The following is a 25,650-nucleotide window of genomic DNA, read 5'->3' on the forward strand; positions in this document are numbered from 1 at the left end:
CACAACTAGACATAGGCTTTTACCTTCATCGTAAGGGCCGAACTAGTATAAAACCTCTCGTGTCCTTTGTCCCGATTAACCCCTTTAAGCTTCCTAGTTGCGATGGTCATACGACTAAGTCCTTCTGTTAGGACATCTGCCGTGACAATTCGACGACACAAGTAACATAAACTTCCCCTCAAATGAAAACAGTAACATAAACTGTATTAAAAGATAAAAACAAAAAAGTATGAATAAAATACGAGAAAATGTGAGAAAGAAAAAGCAACAGAAAGAAAAGGCAAGCCCATCGATGCATGCTTCCGGAGAAATAAATGAGGTCTATTCTCAACGGTAGAATGGGAGGATTTACCATAGCATCGAGTTTCCATTTCCTTTTTGAAATCTACCGTAGCATCTAAGGTTCACTGCACATGGGGTCTAGTTTTAGTTCTCAAATCTTCTCCGCTTGATCTTCGCTGCACATCGTCAAGTCTTCGCTGCTCTAACGGTACCAGTCTTCTTCGTCCGCTTGATCAGCAAGCAATAATGCTCCACTTGCACGAAAAGGAAGAACACCTCGTGTGCTGGCTACGGACATAATTATGTTGAGGTGGACAGCGACTGCATCAGCAGTCAAATAAAAAACAAAATGATGAATTTGTCTGAATGTTCTCTCCCGTGCTGCACAACAGGAGTTCAGTTCAGTAAACAACCTACTCCATAAGAAACCTTGAGGTCAAGGACGCGACTAAGAAATAACCACTTCACACAAAGCTAAATTGAATACGACGTGGTCACCCGCAACGTAAGTGTGCAGTTCTAATATATTGCTAGCATCGGTCGTCCTCTTTCTGACGTGAAAAATACGCGTCACGGAGGACGTCAGGGGATGACACACTGGTTCGTGAGGAAATTGGTCGATGCGTCCGTCAGTCAAGTCAATGGGAGAGGGGAACACGACACGAGGGCGAACGATCACGGACCTGCATCAATCAATCTCCTCGCAGCGTCCTCGGCGTCCTCACACAAAATTCTCGGTTCCTCCCACGTTGCAAGGTGCCTATACAAGGGAGTAGCGACGCCTGATGCAGTGTTGCTGAGGCCATGGACGACGGCTCGTCATGCCCGACCGACAGCGCCGGGCTTCTCCCGCTCATCGCCGGCTCCCCGACGGTCCGGTCGATGATCCCCCCTCATTGATGATCTCCATGAATATTTTTGTAACTGCACTTGCTGATCACTGCGTTCTTGAACGCTGAGCAGGCTGAGGGTCTCGAAGAGAAGCTGAGGCGAGTGCGCGAGGAGAACCGGCGGCTGGCCAGCACGCTCGGCGCCATACTCGCCGGTCGCCCCGACCTGCGTGCTCTGGCGAGGGCTCCAGCGTCAGCCGTCACCGCCGCTTGGGCGCCGAGCGGCTCTGCCTCCAATGCAGCGAGGGAGGAGGCCGCCGGCGTGACGGTGGAGCCGCGGCCCAAGGTCAGGACGGTCTGCGCGCGCGCGGAGCCGGCCGACACCGACGCCAACCTTGTGAGTCGAACATCCTGCGACAACGCATTGGCATTCCCATCACGCACTCCTTGTTGATTATCACGAGCCATGCATGACATGAACGGTGCTTTCTTCGCTGCTTGCTACTCGCGCAGGGCGTCAAGGACGGGTACCAGTGGAGGAAGTATGGGCAGAAGGTGACGCGCGACAACCCGCACCCCAGATCCTACTTCCGCTGCGCATTTGCACCATCTTGCCCCGTGAAGAAGAAGGTATCCATCCATGTGTTCTAAATAGTCATCTCCTGTTCTACCCCATGCTACCTACGTTCGCACCCATGATCAGGTACTCTGAGATTTTGCTGAATTTTGATCTGCATAGGTGCAGAGAGACGCGGAGGACAGGTCAAAGCTAGTGGCGACCTACGAGGGCGAGCACAACCACGCTAAATCCCCCGAGCGAGAATTCGTCGGCAACGAGTCCACAGGGTACGCGAGGTCACAGCCGTGCTCGGTCTCCATTAACCCGTCCGGCCGGACGATCAGGCTAGAAGACATGACGAACCATGGGTCAGGATCGAGGCTGGACCTGGAGACTATCCAGAGGGAGGTTGTTACGCCTGAATTTCAGAATCTTCTGTTGGACAAGATGGTGAATTCTCTCAAGAATGATGCAGATTTCATGCATGCTCTAACAAATGCGGTGGCTGAGAGAATACTGGAAAATTTTCCAGCCCGGCTAAGTTAATGTGCCCAAGTATTTAGGTGTGGACAGAAATGTCGACACAATGGTGGTTTCTTATGGTATAATTTGCGCGTTTGCTATTTCTTGTCAGCTGAAACTTTGTAAGCATCAGTCAATTTGAGCACAGTGGAGTCAGGAGAGCCGATCTGATGCCGAGATGGCCATAGTGTCGCGGGTGCAGGCAAGGATGAGGGTTGGCCGGTGCGGGTGGGGGCCTATTGCATTTTCGTCGCCGCTCGGATTGGATAGTCCGATGAGCTCGAGCCAACAATGTCGCAACAGCTATGTTGGTGGCGAGCGCTCGGCCGCGTCACGAGCGAGGACTTGCCAGAACCTCGCCGGAGGTAGAGACGACGCGGTTTTCCGACGTATGCTAGGTGATTGAATTTGTGAGTGCTGTTTGAGGTCTCAGAAGCATAAGATTTTTCAGCCTTGAACCAACATATCCTACAATCTTGGGTCAAGGCCTTAAGCATGTTGCATGTTCTTAGGGAATAATTTGCGCCAAACCTTCTCACATGTGGTCTTCATGGAAAACCGCTTGCAGTACAAAAATATCTAGGTAGCTCTTATTATAAACTGACTGCAAAAACCATTTTGCATGTTTCATCTATTGCATGTTTCGTCCAGTTTACTCATGCAAAAATTTGGAAGAGAGCATAACGTTTTAGCATATTTGGAGACCCCCTATTATTATGAGAACTCATGCATTGAGACCACATAACTAATTCATATTTCACTTTTTATAAATTCATTTGTGTGTATGTTAGGTGTTGAAAACTGAATTAATGATTAGGTGGTAGTCCAAACTAGGCCTCATTGTTCTTTGTTTTAGTCATGTGAAAATGTAGAGTGTGTCTTGTTTAAGTTGTAAGATGATATCTGCTACCATGAATATAATGAAAGTGCAAGCCTCAAAGCATGCATAAACCAACGGTAGATCTATGAGTGGTATTACTCACATAATATATCTTTTTGAAAGTTGTCAAACTTGCACGTCCATATACCTGCTAAAACACTAAGAGACATGTAGCTACGAAATATTATTACTGCACCCTAGCATTTACTTTGTTAAGTTGGCAACTTAACGGTTTGAGAAATTTTTGAAATAAAAACATCTTAAGTCATACTGTCAGATTAATATCTAGTATTTCTTCCTTTTTCATTTCAATAAATGTATCTCCAAAAAATGTGGTAGCATTGTAGAGTTTATCAAGAAATGATGTTTTAGCATTTATGAATAGAGCCAATACTTGTATGCACGTAATGCCTTCTTTCACATTTTCACTCTTTAATACATCCTAAAGATCAATGTGTGCAAGAAATTCTAGTTAAATTTTCATACCACATGAATAAGATGACATGCTAATGACACGAGTTTGTGTAAGATGTAGGATGTGGATAATTATGTGACTAATTATGACATGGCAGACACGTATGGCATGCATAACTTGCTGAGGTGGGAGAGTGCATGTTGTAATAACTAGATGATGCTCCGCATGTTGCCGCGGGAACATGTTAAAGCAAATACATCAATAAGTGCTTAAAAACAAACAAACAAAACCTAATGAAAATACAAATATAAGAGTGTTCTTAGTGTATGTTTTAAAAACAATAAACATACGAAGTATGTGACAACATGATGCAGAAAAGAGAAACCTTTTGGAGTCCACATAATGTGACACCATCTTTTAACAATATGTTAAGCATATACTATATATTTTTGCTCCAAGGGTCCAACACATAGTGTAACTTATGAGTACATGCATTACTTCTAAGGCTAGTCATAGTGGGACTAACTTAGGTAGTAACATAACGCACTCCAATAAAATTTTGCTTATGTGGCATGTAGTTAATGAGAAGAGAGAGGTGTTTAGAGTAACATAATATGTTACTGTAACATAGCGGTTTTGGAGAAAGGACGAGTCTACAAGCTAACAAATGAACCCATCTATGACACTACTATTATATTATTTTGCACTATGAAGGTAGTAACTTAGACTAGTGTCATATGCATGACACTAGTATAAGTTACTCCCCACTATGACCAGCCTAAGTTCACACCATTTTGATTGAATGGCTACAAATAATTAAGGTGATGTGGAAGCATGCATGTTGAGAAAAATCTAGTAGTGGGAGGCTAACTATTTAGATATAGTAGATTAAAGTTAGTGGATGTGGCCCATGCCTGAAAAATAGTGCTAGTGGATGGTGACATGGCATGCTTGATAAGGTGGAAAGCTGTTGACAGGATCAATTGTGTAATAGATGTGAAAAAGATTTGAAAAGGAGATTGAAACCATTCTTATTACTTATTAAGCAGAGTACAAAACAAATCACAACAGAGCAATATAATGTGCAAATGATTACAACAAACAAACAGTTATTAAACCATAGAAGATGCTTAGTCATGTAGCCTACTTGTCCATATATAATTCTTTGCATCTTGCAATTTTGTAGTGTCGTACATTTAGTAAAAAAAAAGTAGAGAGTTGTACTTTGAAACATAAATACGTGAGAGGATGAGCTTTCTCAACACGCACTAGAGATAGCACTAGTATTTAATCATGACAATCAAGCAAACCTCCTTGACACCTAACTACTGGATCTTGCAAGCAATGATATAACTAAAATGAAAACCAACGTCACCAAGGTGACGTCATCATTAGGCTACACGAGTGCGTGACGAGCGCAGGCGCAGATGGACACACACAAGACGCTAGTTCCGGGTAGTTTGTAGTAATTGTATACAGTACAGTCGTACAGAGCACGTGGTGCTAATTTAAATCAAGCGAGCCAACTAGTAGTAGTTGACGCTGAGCAGACAACGCCATATCTCGTTGTTAATTTGGAGCTGCAAGACTTAGCGACCGACTTGTCCCTGACTTCCTGTGACAGCGGATCGGGTAGTACTAGTACTACACACGCGGTGCATCCTCGTGATGACGCGACCGGCGCACGGACGAGAAAAGATCGATTTGCTTTTCCCCGAGCGTCGCATCGATATCTCAAGTGGACGCACATGTTCTCCTTCTCGTCTCCTGCTTGACCGGCCGTCTACTTCACAGCCGGGCCGGGCATTGGCATCATTGCACACTTGCCAAGATCGGATCGGAGGCATATTTTGTAGTACGTCCCAAGTTACGCCTGAATTTCCTGTGGGAAAGGTGAAAAGAACAAAATATAGGGTCAGATCAGCTATTCGATCCATTGCAATTCTAAGGCTGGTCATAGTGGGTAGTATCATATACTAGTATCTTATCATGCATATGATATTAATGTATGATACTATATTTATAATGCATAATATTATAGATTAGTATCATAGATGGTCTCACTTATTGCTATGCATGACACATACTCTAGTAGCATCATATTTATTATGTTGCAGTGTCTACCTATGTTACTCCCTCCGTCACGGTTTAGAAGGCGCGCTTGGAAATTCTCTGATACCTAGGTGGTTATCTATTGATTGTGGGATGGACTAAAAAATAGCATTCACACTACGCATGCATATAGAAATAGTATATCGGAGTACTAATTAGCTACTAGAAATAAATGCAATGCACCCTAAATCTTGTCTATTATGGAGACGCACGCAAATTTAACTGTGCCTTCTAAACTGTGACGGAGGAAGTACTATAACCATCTCTCTCTTCTTTAATTCCCTACCACATAAGTATGTTTCCGAGTCTCAAGTGCATGATACTACCTATGTTATCCCCGCTATGACCAACCTAACAAATTATCTTCAGTGATTTGGATGCAGTCTCTTTAAATTGTTTTTTTCTAGCTGGGTGTGCCTCCATTTGGCATGTCTCTTTAAATTGCTAGGTTTTAGGATACACTGCTTTAACTAATTATAATGTTTACTCTATAATTATTTTTCTGCACACAACACAAACGGTAAGGCCCACCCACGGATGAGTGGGCCAAAGGTGTTTTTTTGGGTATCTTTTTCCAGAGCTCCAGCGACGGCAAACAACAGACACAAAGGTAGCTCGTGGCGGGTGGTAGAGCAACACAACCAGGAGTGGGTGGCGGCCACAACAGACCTTGAGCCACCGCTTCAGATCTCTCGGCAGCGAGCACAGTCGACACGATGCCTGCCAGCCGCTGGGAAGGGAGGCATGGGGGGAGAAGGGCGGTGATTGGGGGTGAGTTTCAGGACGGTGCTCGGGCATCAATGCGCGAGTAGCTGCTGGCTGGCGGCGAGCTACAAGCGACGACCATGTCCAAGGGCGGGAGGAAGGTGCATATAGGGCTGAGGCATCATGGAGAGTGATGGAGGAGGCACACTGATGTTGACGACGCCAGTGGATGGCCTGTAGTGGCGGCACATTCCGAATGGTGTGGTGATAGATTCAGATTGGAAAGTGAAACTTCCTTTCTGCTAAGGGATGAAATTTCTGAGGCATATGGGTGTGATTTTAGAGTCGACTATAGAAATGTTATCGGGATGAGTTGTGCTACTAGAAATCTCGTAGTGTTATTTTTCTCTATACTAGCAATTTCTAGGGGTTGCAACCCTTTTAAAGGATTAGTTAGAGATGCTCTTATAATGTGATCCTTGTAGGAAATGAGGATAGTCTAGCTAAAGTACATATTTGATTATTTGAGTTCATGGTTAATATATATGTTTAGAAGTATATTAGTGATGTACTTCTTCGATTCATATTAATTGTCACTAATTTAGTACAAAGTATATTTTAGAGAGTGGGGAATCGCTCACTAAGAGTAGTATTGAAAATAAAGTACCGCATACCTGTGAATATTCTAGAAGGTTCTTGAGCTCTCAAGAAGACAAGATATTTTGTCATGGAAGATACTTGATAAAGTGTTCATGGAAAAGTGAGAAACTTCTAGGGGATTATGAAGTATATCTTGAGAAAGGAGGATATTTGATAATAAGATTCAAGAACCTCCATGAATAATCATGGTGAACATATTTAAAGAGAACTCTAGAATTATGAAAAGCTATAGAGTAAAAACACAATGGTGTAGATAAATCTACAATGAAGATGTTTCTAGTGTGTGGGCATTCTAGACTACCCGTAACAAACTCGTCGTCAAAGGAATTATTCCGTCCCACCCGGCTAACTATATCTTCAAATGGTCTATTTATTTTCAGCTCTGGCGACCTCTAGGGAACAGGAAGGAGAATGAAGCCTCGGAATCCATTCTCCAAAAGATCAAGCTTCTTCACGCCGTCCACATAGGTGCTTCTGATAGTTAGGATGCATATTGTAGCAGTTTTGCGCTCATCCTTGAGTTGCACCTTGTACCTTCTATTTATTTTGAACCATGTTGTACCATGATGTAAGCTATTACTATTGTCGTTCTCATCTTTATTAATTTAAAGTCAGGCACTCCTTGTTCTTATTATCTAAAAAGATGTTTCTAGTTGTAGGCTTGGATGGTTTCCACTTGGTAAAGGTCCAACGTTATTGTAATCCTATAATAATGGTGCCACCCCTCCCATGCATGCGACAAAGCAAGAAAGCTATGGAGTAAGAGCTACAAAGCAAGAGAGACGGAGATGCCATAGTAGTAAGAGGTAGCCATAGATAAAGAGTTGTATCAAGTTTATAGTTGTGAATAATAAAGGGTTGAGTTACCCCATTGTGAGAGTGTGATATCCGAAAGTGAAGGTCCTTAAGAGTGTGATTATTAGAGTCACCATGCGGCGGGTTCTACGGTTCATCTCGGAGCTTAGGGAGCCCTCGAATTTTCAACAAGGAGTATCTCCTAGCTACTATGAATCTTCACATATGTTATGCATAACATTTGCTAACTATGAACTTAGCCACTTTCAACGACTTCTCACTTTGGACATATATCTTGTCAATAGTCCATTCTTTAAAAGAATAGGAATTTTTGGGGTTGCTACCTAGCAATGGTAAGACGGTGACAGGCGGACTGTTTGTAGCACTAGAAAATTTCTCATGATAATTGGCTTATTTTGTGAACCTAGAAGGCTCTCCGTCTTATATTTGCGAAGAGTGTTGTTGGAGGATATGTGGAGGTGTCCGTCGGATCTCGTGGGATTCGATCGGTGCTGGTCTTTGGTGGATCTATCTGGATCCAGTTTTTGTTCATCTTCATTCGTGTGGTTACAGGTTTGATCTTTCTGATCTACAACTCTTTTCATTTGTGGTTGTTGTTGCTCCAATGCATTGGTCCTTTGGGGCCTTAGCACGATGACTTCCCGACTATCTACTACAACAAGGTTTGTCCGGCTCCGATGAGGGAGGGGCGATGACGGAGGCACGTCTTTGGCTTGCCCTAGGGTTTGTACTCGTTCTTGGATGGTCCATGGACATGGTTGTGATTTTTATTACCTCTAGTGTTCTCTATACTGCCATGATTGATGAACAGATTGGAAATTTCTCTCGCAAAAAAAAATCTTCACGAGATATAGAACCGCGAAGGAACCTAAGCTTTAAGCGATGATCAATCCAACTCCATAAATAAGTTAAAGTTCTTATGTCATTAACAATTAATATCAGATATCGTAATCGTGTGAGGCATGACTAACTCAACAACAGACAACCGCACACTCACATGTACAGAGAATATGCCAAGAAAAAGTTCATGCTTCATAGTCCTAGTGATTTGTCTATTTAATTTAAGTTGGTGCATTGAGTCTTTGTAATGATCCGATCATATCTTCTTCTTTTTTGAGAAATGATCCAATCATATCTTATCCTATCACTCTCAGGACTTATTGAATTATCTTACATACATGTTGGAAATATGCCCTAGAGGCAATAATAAAATGATTATTATATTTCCTTGTTCATGATAATTGTCTATTATTCATGCTATAATTGTATTATCCAGAAATCGTAATACATGTGTGAATACATAGACCACAACACGTCCCTAGTGAGCCTCTAGTTGACTAGCTCGTTGATCAAAGGATAGTCATGGTTTCCTAACTATGGACATTAGATGTCATTGATAACGGGATCACATCATTAGGAGAATGATGTGATGGACAAGACCCAATCCTAAGCTTAGCTCAAAGATCGTGTAGTTTGTTTGCTGTAGCTTTTTTGAATGTCAAGTATCATTTCCTTAGACCATGAGATTGTGCAACTCCCTGATACCATAGGAGTGCCTTGGGTGTGCCAAACGTCACAACGTAACTGGGTGACTATAAAGGTACATTACAGGTATCTCCGAAAGTGTCTGTTGGATTGGCACGAATCGAGACTGGGATTTGTCACTCCGTATGACGGAGAGGTATCTCTAGGCCCACTCGGTAATGCATCATCATAATGAGCACAATGTGACCAAGGGGTTGGTCACGGGATCATGCATTACGGTATGAGTAAAGTGACTTGCCCGTAACGAGATTGAACAAGGTATTGGGATACCAACGATCGAGTCTCGGGCAAGTAACGTACCGATTGACAAAGGGAATTGAATACGGGATTGATTAAGTCCTCGACATCGTGGTTCATCCGATGAGATCATCGAGGAGCATGTCGGAGCCAACATGGGTATCCAGATCCCGCTGTTGGTTATTGACCGGAGAGGCGTCTCGGTCATGTCTGCGTGTCTCCCGAACCCGTAGGGTCTACACACTTAAGGTTCGGTGACGCTAGGGTTGTAGAGATATTAGTATGCAGTAACCCGAAAGTTGTTCGGAGTCCCGGATGAGATCCCGGACATCACGAGGAGTTCCGGAATGGTCCGGAGGTAAAGATTTATATATAGGAAGTCCAGTTTCGGCCAGTGGGAAGGTTTCGGGGGTTACCGGTATTTCACTGGGACCACCGGAAGGGTCCCGGGGGTCCACCGGATGGGGCCACCTATCCCGGAGGGCCCCATGGGCTGAAGTGGCGTGGGAACCAGCCCCTGATGGGCTGGTGCGCCCCACCCAAGGGCCCAAGACGCCTAGGGTTGGAAACCCTAGGGGGCAGTTGCCCCCCGAGGGGGCATGCGCCCCCTGGTTGGAAACCCTAAGGGGGCCGTTGCCCCCAGGGGCCGCCCCCCCCCCTTTAGATGAGATCTCCAAGGGGGAATGCGCCCCCTCTAGCCCCTATATATAGTGGAAGGGAGGGAGGGCAGCCGCACCTTTGCTCTTGGTGCCTCCCTCTCCCTCCGTAACACCTCTCCTCCCCGCTTGTGCTTGGCGAAGCCCTGCCGGGATCCTGCTGCATCCATCACCACGCCGTCGTGCTGCTGGATCTTCATCAACCTCTCCTTCCCCCTTGCTGGATCAAGAAGGAGGAGACGTCTTCCCAACCGTACGTGTGTTGAACGCGGAGGTGCTGTCCGTTCGGCACTTGGTCATCGGTGATTTGGATCACGGCGAGTACGACTCCATCATCCCCGTTCACTTGAACACTTCCGCTTGCGATCTACAAGGGTATGTAGATGCACTCCTATTCCCCTCGTTGCTAGAATACTCCATAGATTGATCTTGGTGATGCGTAGAAATTTTTTAATTTCTGCTACGATCCCCAACAGTGGTATCAGAGCTAGGTCTATGCGTAGTTACTATGCACGAGTAGAACACAAAGTAGTTGTGGGCGTCGATATTGTCAATTTGCTTGCCTTTACTAGTCTTATCTTGATTCGGCGGCATCGTGGGATGAAGCGGCCCAGACCAACCTTACATGTACGCTTACGTGAGACCGGTTCCACTGACTGACATGCACTAGTTGCATAAGGTGGCTGGCGGGTGTCTGTCTCTCCCACTTTAGTCGGATCGGATTCGATGAACAGGGTCCTTATGAAGGGTAAATAGAAATTGGCAATTCACGATGTGGTTTTGGCGTAGGTAAGAAACGTTCTTGCTAGAAACCTATAGCAGCCACGTAAAAACTTGCAACAACAATTAGAGGACGTCCAACCTGTTTTTGCAGCAAGTGTTTTGTGATGTGATATGGCCAAAGGTTGTGATGAATGATGAATGATATATGTGATGTATGAGATTGATCATGTTCTTGTAATAGAAATCACGACTTGCATGTCGATGAGTATGACAACCGACAGGAGCCATAGGAGTTGTCTTTATTTATTTATGACCTGCGTGTCAACATAAACGTCATGTAATTACTTTACCTTATTGCTAAAGCGTTAGCCATAGTAGTAGAAGTAATAGATGACGAGACAACTTCAAGAAGACACGATGATGGAGATCATGATGATGGAGATCATGGTGTCATGCCGGTGACAACGATGATCATGGAGCCCCGAAGATGGAGATCAAAGGAGCAAATGATATTGGCCATATCATGTCACTATTTGATTGCATGTGATGTTTATCATGTTTTACATCTTATTTTCTTAGAACGACGGTAGCTTAAATAAGATGATCCCTCGTAATAATTTCAAGAAAGTGTTCCCCCTAACTGTGCACCGTTGCGAAGGTTCGTTGTTTCGAAGCACCACGTGATGATCGGGTGTGATAGATTCTAACGTTCGAATACAACGGGTGTAAGACAGATTTACACACGCAATACACTTAGGTTGACTTGACGAGCCTGGCATGTACAGACATGGCCTCGGAACACAGAAGACCGAAAGGTCGAGCATGAGTCATATAGAAGATACGATCAACATGAAGATGTTCACCGATGTTGACTAGTTTGTCTCACGTGATGATCGGACACGGCCTAGTTAACTCGGATCATGTTATACTTAGATGACTGGAGGGATGTCTATCTGAGTGGGAGTTCATTTAATAATTTGATTAGATGAACTTAATTATCATCACTACAAGAAATATGTCAACTTATGACCACCACTATTGGTCACTGAAAGGTCACAATTTCCATTTATGACCTTTTTGTGACCAAAAACATAAGGTCAAAAGCTGGGCGTCGTAAACTGACTATAGCGACCTTTCTTCTGGAATGGTCGCAAACGTTTATGACCAAAATACGTCTATTGTGGCATTTTGTTCACTAGCAACCTCCCCAGGCCACGTAGGCATCCAGCGTGGCAATCTGACGTGGCACAAGATTCAGCCCGGTCCAATTCAATTTTCTACATGGGTCTAGCCCAACAATTCGGCCTTTTCAATATATATTTATTTCTGTTAATTTTCACTAGCTACATGGGCCTGGCCCAGTAATTCGACCTTTTAAATTTCTTTGCCTATCCCTTTTGACAGATTTTTTTGGTCTTGTTTTTTCCGGGCCATTTCTTTACTGGGCCTCTCAAGTTTCCCCCTCAAAAATAATTGTTCAATATATCTTGGGTTGGGCCGAAATAATTGATCCAATCCAACTTCTTTTATTATGCCATTGACATTACAACACATCACACTACAAGTTATCTTGGGCCTAGCCCAGTTCCGATACATTTTCAAAGCAACATGAAATATTATAGGAGCCCAAAATATAGTTACATGCATTCATTCTAGCAGTACATATCTTTACATCCAACCAGTAAGTGCCAAACAGAACTATTCTACAACAAAGAAAAGAAAATAGATGACAAGACATCACAGAAGTTCCTATTGTCCTCCTCCTTCAACATTTGAAAACCTTCACCTGGCAGTAGATCAATCATGAGTGAGAAACAATACAGCAGCAAAACAATACAGAAACAATATGGTTGATTATTCAAAGAAATTAAACTAAGTGCAGGTCACCCAAAGCTGAATTTCTTGCAATTCAAACAACACAAACAGTAGGAAGATGGTTGCATAGATACAAATCCATGTGGTAGCAGCAAAATTGGCCAATCTGGACACCATCTTCTCTGTTTGGTACTAACTAAAAAAACTGGACTTGTTCATACAAATCCCTCTTGAATTCCTTACACAGCCAGGATTTGCATCAAATATTCCTTAATTTAGCGGCATTTGTAAGCAGAGAAAGAGAGGGAGAGAGATGGGGATGCTACGTACCTTGTCCTGAAGTTCCAACGACCAGACCAGAGAGAAGTTGCTCCTCGTCTTCTTTCCTCAGCCCCAAATTTGCCTGCAATAACCACAATTCATTGCATCAACCAGCGATCTGATCTCACAAGCGATCTGATCTCACAAGCCCCACCCGGGTGGTGGACTGGTGGTAGTACAGCAGCTAGAAGTCTCATCACTCACCGGTTGAAAAGCTCGACCCGGTACTCCATCTCCTTCTCCGCCATCCCGAACATCTGCATCGCACAACCACCACCATCAATTGACCTCAATCACAAGCTCAAAATCAAAGAGGAAGGCATATACGCACAAAAAAAGAACATGAAAATTCCAGAAAAGGGCGACTTGTAGCTGCCAGCAGCAACTTGAGAATGAATGATTGATATCCTGGAAGTTGTAAACTGGAAGCCAGAGAAGCTACTAGTCAGGTTAGTTTCCACAGGTTAATTAGTTTCAAGTTCTGAAACTGAATGCATGGGGTCGAGTATCAGTATTCTGTGTAAATTAGTCATATGATGTACCTGTAGTTACGCAATGATTTTGCTCACGTTAGATAGCATGTACTTCTATACGAGAGAAAGAAGGATTGCTAGCAAATCTGCTACATTTTATTGTGCAATGTCAGTCAGTTTGTGTAGCTAAACTGCGAACAATGAACCAACCAAGTGCATATATACTGCTCGTGAGCATGACCAATTTTTTAATTAGACAAAACCAAATATGTTGCAGAATAAAAAATCTACAAGGTGAATAGTAGAAGCTGAGTTTTCAAAGAATGTATCACTTTCAGCTATACAAGATTGCCCATCCTCAAGAAAACAAATAAAATTTCGAGTCATGGCCTGAACAGCCCCAGTAACTCATCCTCAAGAAAACAATTATAAAAGACTAATCTTAACCCACTGGTAGCAGTCGAACACTAGCAACTAGTGAGCACTGAAGAAACAACACAATGAAATAGCTTACCCTGATGGTGTCAGCGTAGTTCCATCTGACCTCCTTGGAGAGCTGGCCGAGGAGGCAGTACGTGTGCGCAGGCTGCAGCCTCAGAACCCTGCAAAACCACAAACAACGTCAACATCAAACACACATACAAGACACACGCCAAGATATAGAAGGCAGTCCAACGCTGACATACTTCAGCATGTCGGGGATGACCATGCGCTTGGTCCTGTCATACGGTGGTGGTGCGCCCTCGTATGCCTTAGCCTGGGCGTCGTCCTCGAGGCCACCAGTGGCCCCGGGCGCGGCATCCGGCGCAGACGACTAGCAGGCGAAGCTGAAGCTGCTGCATTGGGACAGTACGAACAGTGAGCCATATGCCTGGACCCTAAACCTTGAAGAAAGCAGTACAAAATTGCACTTCATATAGGACTGTCATGCAGACCAAAGTAAGCATGAACCGAGTAGATCCCACTAGCATTATGCTTTCTAAAAGATTGCTCGACTAGCATTTTTAAAATTGTCGTGTTGTAGAAACTGAATTGAGGGTAGTGAAAAGGTCCAGAATGTATGAAGATAAGAAAGAAGTTCTTCCCTGGACTGGTTAGTTTTAGAAGCTCTAGCGCAAAATCGACTCCAGGAAAGATCGACGATCCAATTCAAAGATGTAGAGAAAAGTAATACTTAAAAACGGGAAAATGTCTAAACAGCAAGCTAGCTGCACGTTATACAGCGTCAGCTTATTTCACTGCTCCATGGATGGAGCTTACAATACACTAACCACTTAGACGCACTAATGCAGATTAAAGGGATATGCATGTTTTGTGCTTGTTGGTTTAGGTAGATCTATTTTGGATACCAATGTTTATCTCCTTAGACCATAGGCATTCCATCAAACTGGTATGTTACAACAGACTGAATAATTCAAGGAATCACCTAGTAGTGGCAAGAATATACAATTGTACAAATGCAGTGCAAGAAGACTAACTACACGACAGTAACTTCCTAGAGCAGGCAATGTAAAAAGATGTGAATCTCAAATCTATAGCAGCTGTAGTGGTTCGATATAGTTTATGAAATATAATTTAAAGAGAGAGCAGACTGCCTTTATACGATTTTGGTTACTACCAATTGTCAGTACAATTGCATTAGTGTGTCAAGACGCTGAACAATTTATGCTATCGTTCCAACAGTTTATGCTACAAGCCAACAATATATAAGCCCGTGCCAGTGCTGCTGTTCCGCTGCCTGCTCCTTGTGCTGCCGCCAGAGATCCCCCGATGGCCTAGAAGAAAAATACTGTTAACTGACAATTTCTCAATAAAGTTTCTGTACAACAGCACAAGGTGGTTAACACAAAGGGGAAACAAAGAATTAACATGGAAGCAAAGCAAACCAATACAGCTTGCAACTAATAAGCACATGATATTGCTTGGCAAAAGAAGCCACCAGGATCCAAGTAGATCTAGCTTTACAGGTGCAATCTTCAATAACTATTAAAGCCATAATTACCACTACAACGAACACAAACAGAATTATGTACAGATGGAGCAACGGAGTCTATCGACTTTCCCAAAAAGTACTTGCAAAAAAAGAAGGAACGCCAGTATCATCATCCATACAAAATAATCACTAGCATGGACCTAGCAGTAATCATCAGCATGCAACCCATCGCCTGACACTGGATCTAACAGGCAGTGCCTAAATCCACTCGAAAACAACGTAACTGCTAGAACCAAGCAGATCAAAGCACAACGCGTACGGATGACATATCCTGCATCGGATAATGCTCAGGAGAGAACCTACTGCGAAGTTTAAACATGCAGCTAGCACGGGCGGGACAATGCTCGGGCAACTCACCCCGCAGGCGAACTTGAAGAAGACCCCGAGCTACTAATCGAGCGAGAAGAGGGGCTCACTAGTGTGCCCTTGCTTGGCGGCGACGTGGAAGGCGTCGAGGTCGAGGTGGGAGCGGAGCTTGGCGGCCTCGAGGTCGTAGAGCGGGAGGAGGAGGTGCACGACCTCGAGCGCGCCGGCCTCCGCCGCGATGTAGAGCGCGGACTCCTCGGCGACGGCCAGGAGGCGGCGCACGGCCTCGGCGTCCGCGGATCGGACGGCTGCGAAGAGCGCCTGGTGGGAGAGCGGCAGGAGATCCATCATCGGGCGGGCGGCCAACCGGAGAGCCGGCGCGGAGCTGACCAAATGGAACCCTGGCATGTCGGCCGACCTGCTAGACTCGATCTGGGGCATAGGGTAGGGAGAGATGGTGAGGGGAGGGAGGGACGAGGTCGGCGGCGGTGGTCAGGAGGGTTGCAAGGTCGGCGGTGGGTGGGAGTGGCGGGGAGAGAACTGGATCGGGAAAAGGAGGCCGGGGAGAGGACTGGATCGAAGGAGGAGGTGGCGGCGGCTGCGAGGACAGGAGGGGTGCGATGGGGGGAGTCGATGGGATCTGACCTAGGGTTTGGGCTGCGGGTGGGGGTATCTCTTTTTCATTTTATTTTCCTTTTTCTGTAGATGGATGGATGGATGGATGTGGGATGGAGAGATGGATGGATGGATGGATGGATGGGCGCCATGTCATCGATCCGTGGGAAGAGTCCTGATTGGTCGAAAAAGCAGTGATTTAAAAAGTGTCTAAGTACTAAAAATAGAGGGATTTTGTGAAGTAGCTATTTAAAATATTTTGCAAAATGGCACCACACAAATTTTCACTAGAGTTAGACCACATTTTATGGATAAGGACCAATTTCTATGCATTGATCTTTCTAGCTATTTTTACTCATTTTCTGAGTGCCCGAGAGGAGGGTTTTTTGTCAAGGAACTACCAAATAATTGTTGCAAAATTGGACCAAATCAATTTTATAAAATACTAGGACATATTTAATGCACAATTGACAAAATGGTTAGGTGTAAAAAGTTTTGATCCACCTCTCGTGAAAAAGACAAATTTCCGCCGATTCAGTTGGAAGCGGGTCAAATTTGAACTGCAGCTGCCTCATAGTTTGATATTTATTTTTTTCAAAAATCATTTCTAGGTACATAAGTATCTATTTAATCAGAGAAACACCAAAAAATTCCAAGATTCAACCACTAGCTAGGAACGGTCATTCCCGCCGTTTTGACTGCATTTTGAAACGGGTATAAAAAATTCAAAAAAAATCAAAAAATTGGGAAACCTTCGCATTATGTCATCATATGTGGCCAAGTTCCTAGGAAAAATAACAAACTTGTAATACAGAAATTATTTTAAAAAAGTGTTCTCAGAAACGAGCTATCATGTGTGGAGATCAATGGCTTTCAAGCCAAATGATCAATCTTATGGCCACATTCATGGCATAGTTTGTTCAAATGATCTCATATTATGCACAAGGGTGCATATTGTAATGGCAAACAATGTTGCCTAAGGAAGTTTTCATTTTCGTTGGACGAAAAAACCATTTTCCATTTTTCGAGTGCCCGAAAGGAGGTTTTTTTGTGAAGGAACTACCAAATAATTGTTGCAAAATTGGACCGAATCATTTTTATAAAATACTAGGCCATATTTAATGCACAATTGACAAAATGGTTGGGTGTAAAAAATTTTGATCCACCTCTCGTGAAAAAGACAAATTTCCGCCGATTCAGTTGGAAGTTAGTCAAATTTGAACTGCAGCTGCCTCATAGTTTGCTATTTATTTTTTCCAAAAATAATTTCTAGTTACATAAGGACCTATTTAATCATAAATACATGGTTTGGTAGCGATACGTCGAGGTTTGGGCGGTGGCCGACTCTAGAGCGCGTAAACTCGCATGCCCGTCGCGTGGTCATCGCGTGACCATAATGTTGCCATGTGTTCTGGGTGGTTTAGGCATGTCTAGTGGGTTGGGCACTCCCTAGGTTGGTGCTAGGAAGAAAATTACAACATAAGATTCTCACGAGAAGATCGATCGATCCTCAAACATGAATTAGCAGCCAAGTGTTTGATTAGCGGTACGGGAAATGCACATGGCCAATGGGTGTGACTTTTGGCTGAGGATGATCATATACTAAGGAGAATGTCTTCACAAATTTTTAGCTCAAAAGGAGGATCCTAGGTGGTACTTGCTTTGCAAAGTACCACGCTGGACAAAAATATGAATGTTGAAGCTCGGCTCAAAATAATGAATGGATTGAGCTGAAATTTTGTGGAGGATGGTTATTTTGGCATAGGAAAGCATTGTAGAAAATTGATACCATTTGGACATGCCAAAGTAGTACTTCCTTCACAATGCTCTTCTATGGACAGAAACTTGGGAAAACTAGTGAGAGAGATTGGATGAATGAAATGAGCTCAAAATTGGTGTAGGTAAGTTACTTAGGTATGGTCATGCGCTGGTCAATTTTCAGATCATTTGGGTAAGCCTAGCTAGTACTTACTTCACAAAGCTTCTCTCGAGGTAGAAACTTTGGAAATTTCCCAAGAGAGATTTACTAGGAAAATTGAGCTGAATATTATCATGTGGCAATGGTTTGGGTATGGAAGAGTACCCGAAAAGTTTGATGGTAATAGGAGGGGTCTATATAACACTTGCTTTGCAATGTGCCAATTTGGCCATAAGATATAAATTGAACCTGAGCTCACATAGATGATTTGACTGAGCTGTAATTTAGAGGAGGGTGATAATTTGGGCACATGAAGAAACTGTATAAATTTCATGTCATTTAGAGATATAAAAAGGTACTTCCTTCACAATGCTTCTAGGTGGACAAAAACTTTGGAAATTTGCCGAGGAAGATTTTCTAGGCAAATGGAGCTGAATTTTGTCATGCGGTAACGATTTGGATAGGAAAGAGTGCCCAAAAATTCGTAGGGCAATCAAGAATATATAAATAGCACTTCCTTCATAAAGTGTTATTGTGAACATAATAGGAAAATGAATATTGTTGAATTAGTTTTGAACTAGGCAAGGAAGGATTTTTACATATTTGATGAAGATATGACCCAAAGAATTTATGAGATATTTTTGGGAATTTTGGGAATGATAGAAATATAGGTTGCTTCACAACCTAGGGCAAAAACTGCCACATGGACATGACACATAGGCAAAACTGATGAGATGGCGCCTAGTCATCACAACCCACCACAATCTACAAGGTTATGACCATCTATATTGGTCATTAACAACTAGAAATAAGGCAGCGGACTAGCACTGTTTGCTTTGTGACCATTTCGTGTAAGGAAATTACGACCTTTCTGACCAAAATGGTCGCAATGGTTTAGGCTTTGAAGCCCCCTGAACAGCTTTTGACCAATTGGTCTAAAATGGTCATAAATTTATGACCAATTCTTCGAGGGTCACTGACAGAAGGTCATAAGTTGACATATTTCTTGTAGTGCATGAACTTAGTCTAAAATCTTTACAATATGTCTTGTAGATCAAATGGCCCATGTTGTCCTCAACTTCAACGCGTTCCTAGAGAAAACCAAGCTGAAAGATGATGGCAGCAACTATACGGACTGGGTCCGGAACCTGAGGATCATCCTCATAGCTGCCAAGAAAGATTATGTCCTAGAAGCACCGCTAGGTGACGCACCCGTCCCACAGAACCAAGACGTTATGAACGCTTGGCAGACACATGCTGATGATTACTCCCTCGTTCAGTGCGGCATGCTTTACAGCTTAGAACCGGGGCTCCAAAAGTGTTTTGAGAGACACGGAGCATATGAAATGTTCGAAGAGCTGAAAATGGTTTTTCAAGCTCATGCCCGGGTCGAGAGATATGAAGTCTTCGACAAGTTCTTCAGCTGTAAGATGGAGGAAAATAGTTCTGTCAGGGAGCACATACTCAAAATGTCTGGGTTGCATAACCGCTTGACTCAGCTGGGAGTTAATCTCCCGGATGATGCGGTCATTGACAGAATCCTTCAGTCGCTTCCACCGAGCTACAAGAGCTTTGTGATGAACTTCAATATGCAGGGGATGGAAAAGACCATTCCTGAAGTATTTGCAATGCTGAAATCAGCAGAGGTAGAAGTCAAAAAGGAACATCAAGTGTTGATGGCGAATAAAACCACTAAGTTCAAGAAAGGCAAGGGTAAGAAGAACTTAAAGAAGGACGGCAAGGGAGTTGCCGCGCCCGGTAACCAAGCTGCCGGGAGGAAGCCAAAGAATGGACCCAAGCCCGAGACTGAGTGTTTTTATTGCAAGGGAAGTGGTCAATGGAGGCGGAACTGCCCAAAATACTTAGCGGACAAGAAGGCCGGCATCACGAAAGGTATATGTGATATACATGTAATTGATGTGTACCTTACCAATACTCGTAATAGCTCCTGGGTATTTGATACCGGTGCGGTTGCTCACATTTGTAACTCAAAGCAGGAGTTGCGGAATAAGCAGAGACTGGCGAAGGACGAGGTGACGATGCGCGTCGGGAATGGTTCCAAGGTTGATGTGATCGCCGTCGGTACGCTACCTCTACATTTACCTATGGGATTAGTTTTAAACCTCAATAATTGTTATTTAGTGCCAGCTTTGAGCATGAACATTGTATCAGGATCTCGTTTAATTCGAGATGGCTACTCATTTAAATCTGAGAATAATGGTTGTTCTATTTATATGAGAGATATGTTTTATGGTCATGCTCCGATGGTGAATGGTTTATTCTTAATGAATCTCGAGCGTAATGCTACACATATTCATAGTGTGAATACCAAAAGATGTAAGGTTGATAATGATAGTCCCACATACTTGTGGCACTGCCGCCTTGGTCACATAGGTGTCAAACGCATGAAGAAGCTCCATGTAGATGGAGTTTTAGAGTCTCTTGATTACGAATCATTTGACACGTGCGAACCATGCCTCATGGGTAAAATGACCAAGACTCCGTTCTCAGGAACAATGGAGCGAGCAACCAACTTATTGGAAATCATACATACTGATGTGTGCGGTCCAATGAGTGTTGAGGCTCGCGGTGGCTATCGTTATGTTCTCACCCTCACTGATGACTTGAGTAGATATGGGTATGTCTACTTAATGAAACACAATTCTGAGACCTTTGAAAAGTTCAAGGAATTTCAGAGTGGGGTTGAGAATCAACATGACAGGAAAATCAAGTTCTTGCGATCAGATCGTGGGGGGAATACCTGAGTCACGAATTTGGCACACACTTAAGAAAATGTGGAATAGTTTCACAACTCACGCCGCCTGGAACACCTCAGCGTAATGGTGTGCCCGAACGTCGTAATCGCACTCTATTAGATATGGTGCGATCTATGATGTCTTTTACCAATTTACCGCTATCATTTTGGGGCTATGCTTTAGAGACTGCCGCATTCACTTTAAATAGGGCTCCGTCGAAATCCGTTGAGACGACACGTATGAATTATGGTTTGGGAAGAAACCTATGTTGTCGTTTCTAAAAGTTTGGGGATGCGATGCTTATGTCAAGAAACTTCAACCTGAAAAGCTCGAACCCAAGTCAGAAAAATGCGTCTTCATAGGATACCCTAAGGAAACCATTGGGTATACCTTCTACCTCAGATCCGAAGGCAAGATCTTCGTTGCCAAGAATGGATCCTTTTTAGAGAAGGAGTTTCTCTCGAAAGAAGTAAGTGGGAGGAAAGTAGAGCTTGATGAAGTACTGCCTCTTGAAGCAGAGAGTAGCGCAGCTCAGGAAAATGTTCCTGTGGTGCCTGCACCGATTAGAGAGGAAGTTAATGATGATGATCAAGATACTTCGGATCAAGCTCCTACTGAACTTCGTAGGTCCACAAGGACACGTTCCGCACCAGAGTGGTACGGCAACCCTGTCTTGGAAATCATGTTGTTAGACAACGGTGAACCTTCAAACTATGAAGAAGCGATGGAGGGCCCAGATTTCGACAAATGGCTAGAAGCCATGAAATCCGAGAGAGAATCCATGTATGAAAACAAAGTATGTACTTTGACTGACTTGCCTGAAGATCGGCAAGCCATAGAAAATAAATGGATCTTCAAGAAGAAGACAGACGCGGATGGTAATGTGACCATCTATAAGGCTCGACTTGTCGCTAAGGGTTATCGACAAGTTCAAGGGGTTGACTATGATGAGACTTTCTCACCCGTAGCGAAGCTGAAGTCCGTCTGAATCATGTTAGCAATTGCCGCATTCTATGATTATGAGATATGGCAAATGAACGTCAAAACGGCATTCCTTAACGACTTTCTTAAGGAAGAATTGTATATGATGCAACCGCAAGGTTTTGTCGATCCTAAGAATGCTAACAAGGTGTGCAAGCTCCAACGCTCAATCTATGGGTTGGTGCAAGCATCTCGGAGTTGGAACATTCGCTTTGATGAGATGATCAAAGCGTTTGGGTTTATGCAGACTTATGGAGAAGCCTGCGTTTACAAGAAAGTGAGTGGGAGCTCTGTAGCATTTCTCATATTATATGTGGATGGCATACTGTTGATGGGAACTGATATAGAATTCTTGGAAAGCATAAAGGCCTATTTGAACAAGTGTTTTTCAATGAAGGACCTTGGAGAAGCTGCTTATATATTAGGCATCAAGATCTATAGAGATAGATCGAGACGCCTCATCGGTCTTTCACAAAGTACGTACCTTGACAAGATATTGAAGAAGTTCAATATGGATCAGTCCAAGAAGGGGTTCTTGCCTGTATTGCAAGGTGTGCGATTGAGCACGGCTCAATGCCCGACCACGGCAGAAGATATAGAAGAGATGAGTGTCATCCCCTATGCCTCAGCCATAGGGTCTATTATGTATGCCATGCTGTGTACCAGACCTGATGTAAACCTTGCCGTAAGTTTGGTAGGTAGGTACCAAAGTAATCCCGGCAAGGAACACTGGACAGCGGTCAAAAACATCCTGAAGTGCCTGAAAAGGACCAAGAATATGTTTCTCGTTTATGGAGGTGGCGAAGAGCTCGTCGTAAAGGGTTACGTCGACGCTAGCTTCGACACAGATCTGGATGACTCTAAGTCACAAACTAGATACGTGTATATTTTGAATGGTGGGGCAGTAAGCTGGTGCAGTTGCAAGCAAAGCGTCGTGGCGGGATCTACATGTGAAGCAGAATACATGGCAGCCTCGGAGGCAGCACAAGAAGCAATCTGGGTGAAGGAGTTCATCACCGACCTAGGAGTCATACCCAATGCGTCGGGGCCGATGACTCTCTTCCGTGACAACACTGGAGCTATGGCCCTTGCCAAGGAGCCCACGTTTCACAGGAAGACCAGGCATATCAAGCGTCGCTTCAACTCCATTCGTGAAAGTGTTCAAAATGGAGACATAGAAATTTGTAAAGTACATACGGACCTGAATGTAGCAGATCCGTTGACTAAACCTCTCCCTAGAGCAAAACATGATCAACACCAGAATTCCATGGGTGTTCGATTCATCACAATGTAACTAGATGATTGACTCTAGTGCAAGTGGGAGACTTTTGGAAATATGCCCTAGAGGCAATAATAAAATGATTATTATATTTCATTGTTCATGATAATTGTCTATTATTCATGCTATAATTGTATTATCCGGAAATCGTAATACATGTGTGAATACATAGACCACAACACGTCCCTAGTGAGCCTCTAGTTGACTAGCTCGTTGATCAAAGGATAGTCATGGTTTCCTGACTATGGACATTAGATGTCATTGATAATGGGATCACATCATTAGGAGAATGATGTGATGGACAAGACCCAATCCTAAGCTTAGCTCAAAAATCGTGTAGTTCGTTTGTTGTAGCTTTTCTGACTGTCAAGTATCATTTCCTTAGACCATGAGATTGTGCAACTCCCGGATACCGTAGGAGTGCCTTGGGTGTGCCAAACGTCACAACGTAACTGGGTGACTATAAAGGTACATTATAGGTATCTCCAAAAGTGTCTGTTGGGTTGGCACGAATCGTGACTGGGATTTGTCACTCCGCATGAAGGAGAGGTATCTCTGGGCCCACTCGGTAATGCATCATCATAATGAGCTCAATGTGACCAAGGGGTTGGTCACGAGATCATGCATTACGGTATGAGTAAAGTGACTTATCAGTAACGAGAATGAACAAGGTATTGGGATACCGACGATCGAGTCTCGGGCAAGTAACGTACCGATTGACAAAGGGAATTGAATACGGGATTGATTAAGTCCTCAACATCGTGGTTCATCTAATGAGATAATCGAGGAGCATGTGGGAGCCAACATGGGTATCCAGATCCCGCTGTTGGTTATTGACCGGAGAGGCGTCTCGGTCATGTCTGCGTGTCCGAACCCGTAGGGTCTACACACTTAAGGTTCGGTGACGCTAGGGTTGTAGAGATATTAGTATGCAGTAACCCGAAAGTTGTTCGGAGTCCCGGATGAGATTCCGGACGTCACGAGGAGTTCCAGAATGGTCCGGAGGTAAAGATTTATATATAGGAAGTCCAATTTCGGCCAGCGGGAAGGTTTCAGGGGTTACCGGTATTGTACCGGGACCACCGGAAGGGTCCCGGGGGTCCACCGGATGGGGCCACCTATCCCGGAGGGCCCCATGGGCTGAAGTGGCGTGGGAACCATCCCCTGATGGGCTGGTGCGCCCCACTCAAGGGCCCAAGGCGCCTAGGTTTGGAAACCCTAGGGGGTTGTTGCCCCCCAAGGGGGCATGCGCCCCTTGGTTGGAAACCCTAATGGGGCCGTTGCCCCCAGGGGCCGCCCCCCCTTTTAGATGGGATCTCCAAGGGGGCATGCGCCCCCCTAGCCCCTATATATAGTGGAAGGGAGGGAGGGCAGCCGCACCTTTGCTCTTGGCGCCTCCCTCTCCCTCCGTAACACCTCTTCTCCCCGCTTGTGCTTGGCGAAGCCCTGCCGGGATCCTGCTGCATCCATCACCACGCCGTCGTGCTGCTGGATCTTCATCAACCTCTCCTTCCCCCTTGCTGGATCAAGAAGGAGGAGAAGTCTTCCCAACCGTACGTGTGTGAACACGAAGGTGCTGTCCGTTCGGCACTTGGTCATCGGTGATTTGGATCACGGCGAGTACGACTCCACCATCCCCGTTCACTTGAACGCTTCCGCTCGCGATCTACAAGGGTATGTAGATGCACTCCTATTCCCCTCGTTGCTAGAATACTCCATAGATTGATCTTGGTGATGCGTAGAAAATTTTCAATTTCTGCTACGATCCCCAACAATACACACCTTCAAAGAATCTTTATCGTAAAAGGAGCTTTCCCCTCCCCTGCGAGAGAGGCGAAACCGAAGGCGACCCGACCCGGCTGCCATCGTCCTCCACCAGCGAGTCGAGGGGGGAACGTCGCCGTCTCGTTGATGGCACTTAGTTAAGTTAGGGCTAGGTTTAATTTCTGTCTTGATGGTTATGATGGTGGCGGTGTGGAAATTAATCTGCTTGGGATTCGATTCCAGTCGGTTGCTGCGAGGCGTTCATCGGTGGACCTGGTAGTAGGATAACCAATCGAGGCTGGTGCGGCGGTGGTGCTAACCTCGAGGTGGATTTTATGCCCCGGCCCGCCGTTGTGGTGAAACGCGCTCCGGCGTCGACATGGGGTGTGGAGCTTTTGTAGGAGCGTGGTGACTCCGGATATACAGGTTCTCATCGGTGGCGGCGCTTCATCGTCGTCGTTCAACCAAGGGTGTTGATCCTCCTGGA

At 44.4% G+C, this 25,650-nt stretch overlaps 2 protein-coding genes and 1 long non-coding RNA gene across 3 annotated transcripts; 1 reads left to right on the top strand and 2 right to left on the bottom strand.

Moving 5' to 3' along the window:
* Window positions 1-991: 991 nt before the first annotated feature.
* LOC123107099 (WRKY transcription factor WRKY62) lies at window positions 992-2,279 on the top strand. Its single transcript, XM_044529098.1, has 4 exons — window positions 992-1,155; window positions 1,246-1,509; window positions 1,626-1,742; window positions 1,852-2,279. Exons 1-4 carry the CDS (start codon window positions 1,087-1,089, stop codon window positions 2,215-2,217), a joined length of 816 nt encoding a protein of 271 aa, XP_044385033.1. The 5' UTR covers window positions 992-1,086; the 3' UTR covers window positions 2,218-2,279.
* A 10,302-nt stretch (window positions 2,280-12,581) lies between these two features.
* LOC123107100 (uncharacterized) lies at window positions 12,582-13,740 on the bottom strand. Its single transcript, XR_006451590.1, has 3 exons — window positions 13,283-13,740; window positions 13,088-13,160; window positions 12,582-12,728 (listed from the first exon to the last, which is right to left on the bottom strand). It is a non-coding gene; the product is annotated as an uncharacterized lncRNA (long non-coding RNA).
* Window positions 13,741-15,934: 2,194 nt separating this feature from the next.
* On the bottom strand, window positions 15,935-16,198 carry LOC123101367 (ankyrin repeat-containing protein At2g01680-like). The gene has a single exon (XM_044522853.1). It carries the CDS (start codon window positions 16,196-16,198, stop codon window positions 15,935-15,937), a length of 264 nt encoding a protein of 87 aa, XP_044378788.1.
* Between the last annotated feature and the right edge of the window lie 9,452 nt (window positions 16,199-25,650).

This window comes from Triticum aestivum, chromosome 5A, assembly GCF_018294505.1.
Source record: "Triticum aestivum cultivar Chinese Spring chromosome 5A, IWGSC CS RefSeq v2.1, whole genome shotgun sequence".
NCBI lineage: Eukaryota > Viridiplantae > Streptophyta > Magnoliopsida > Poales > Poaceae > Triticum > Triticum aestivum.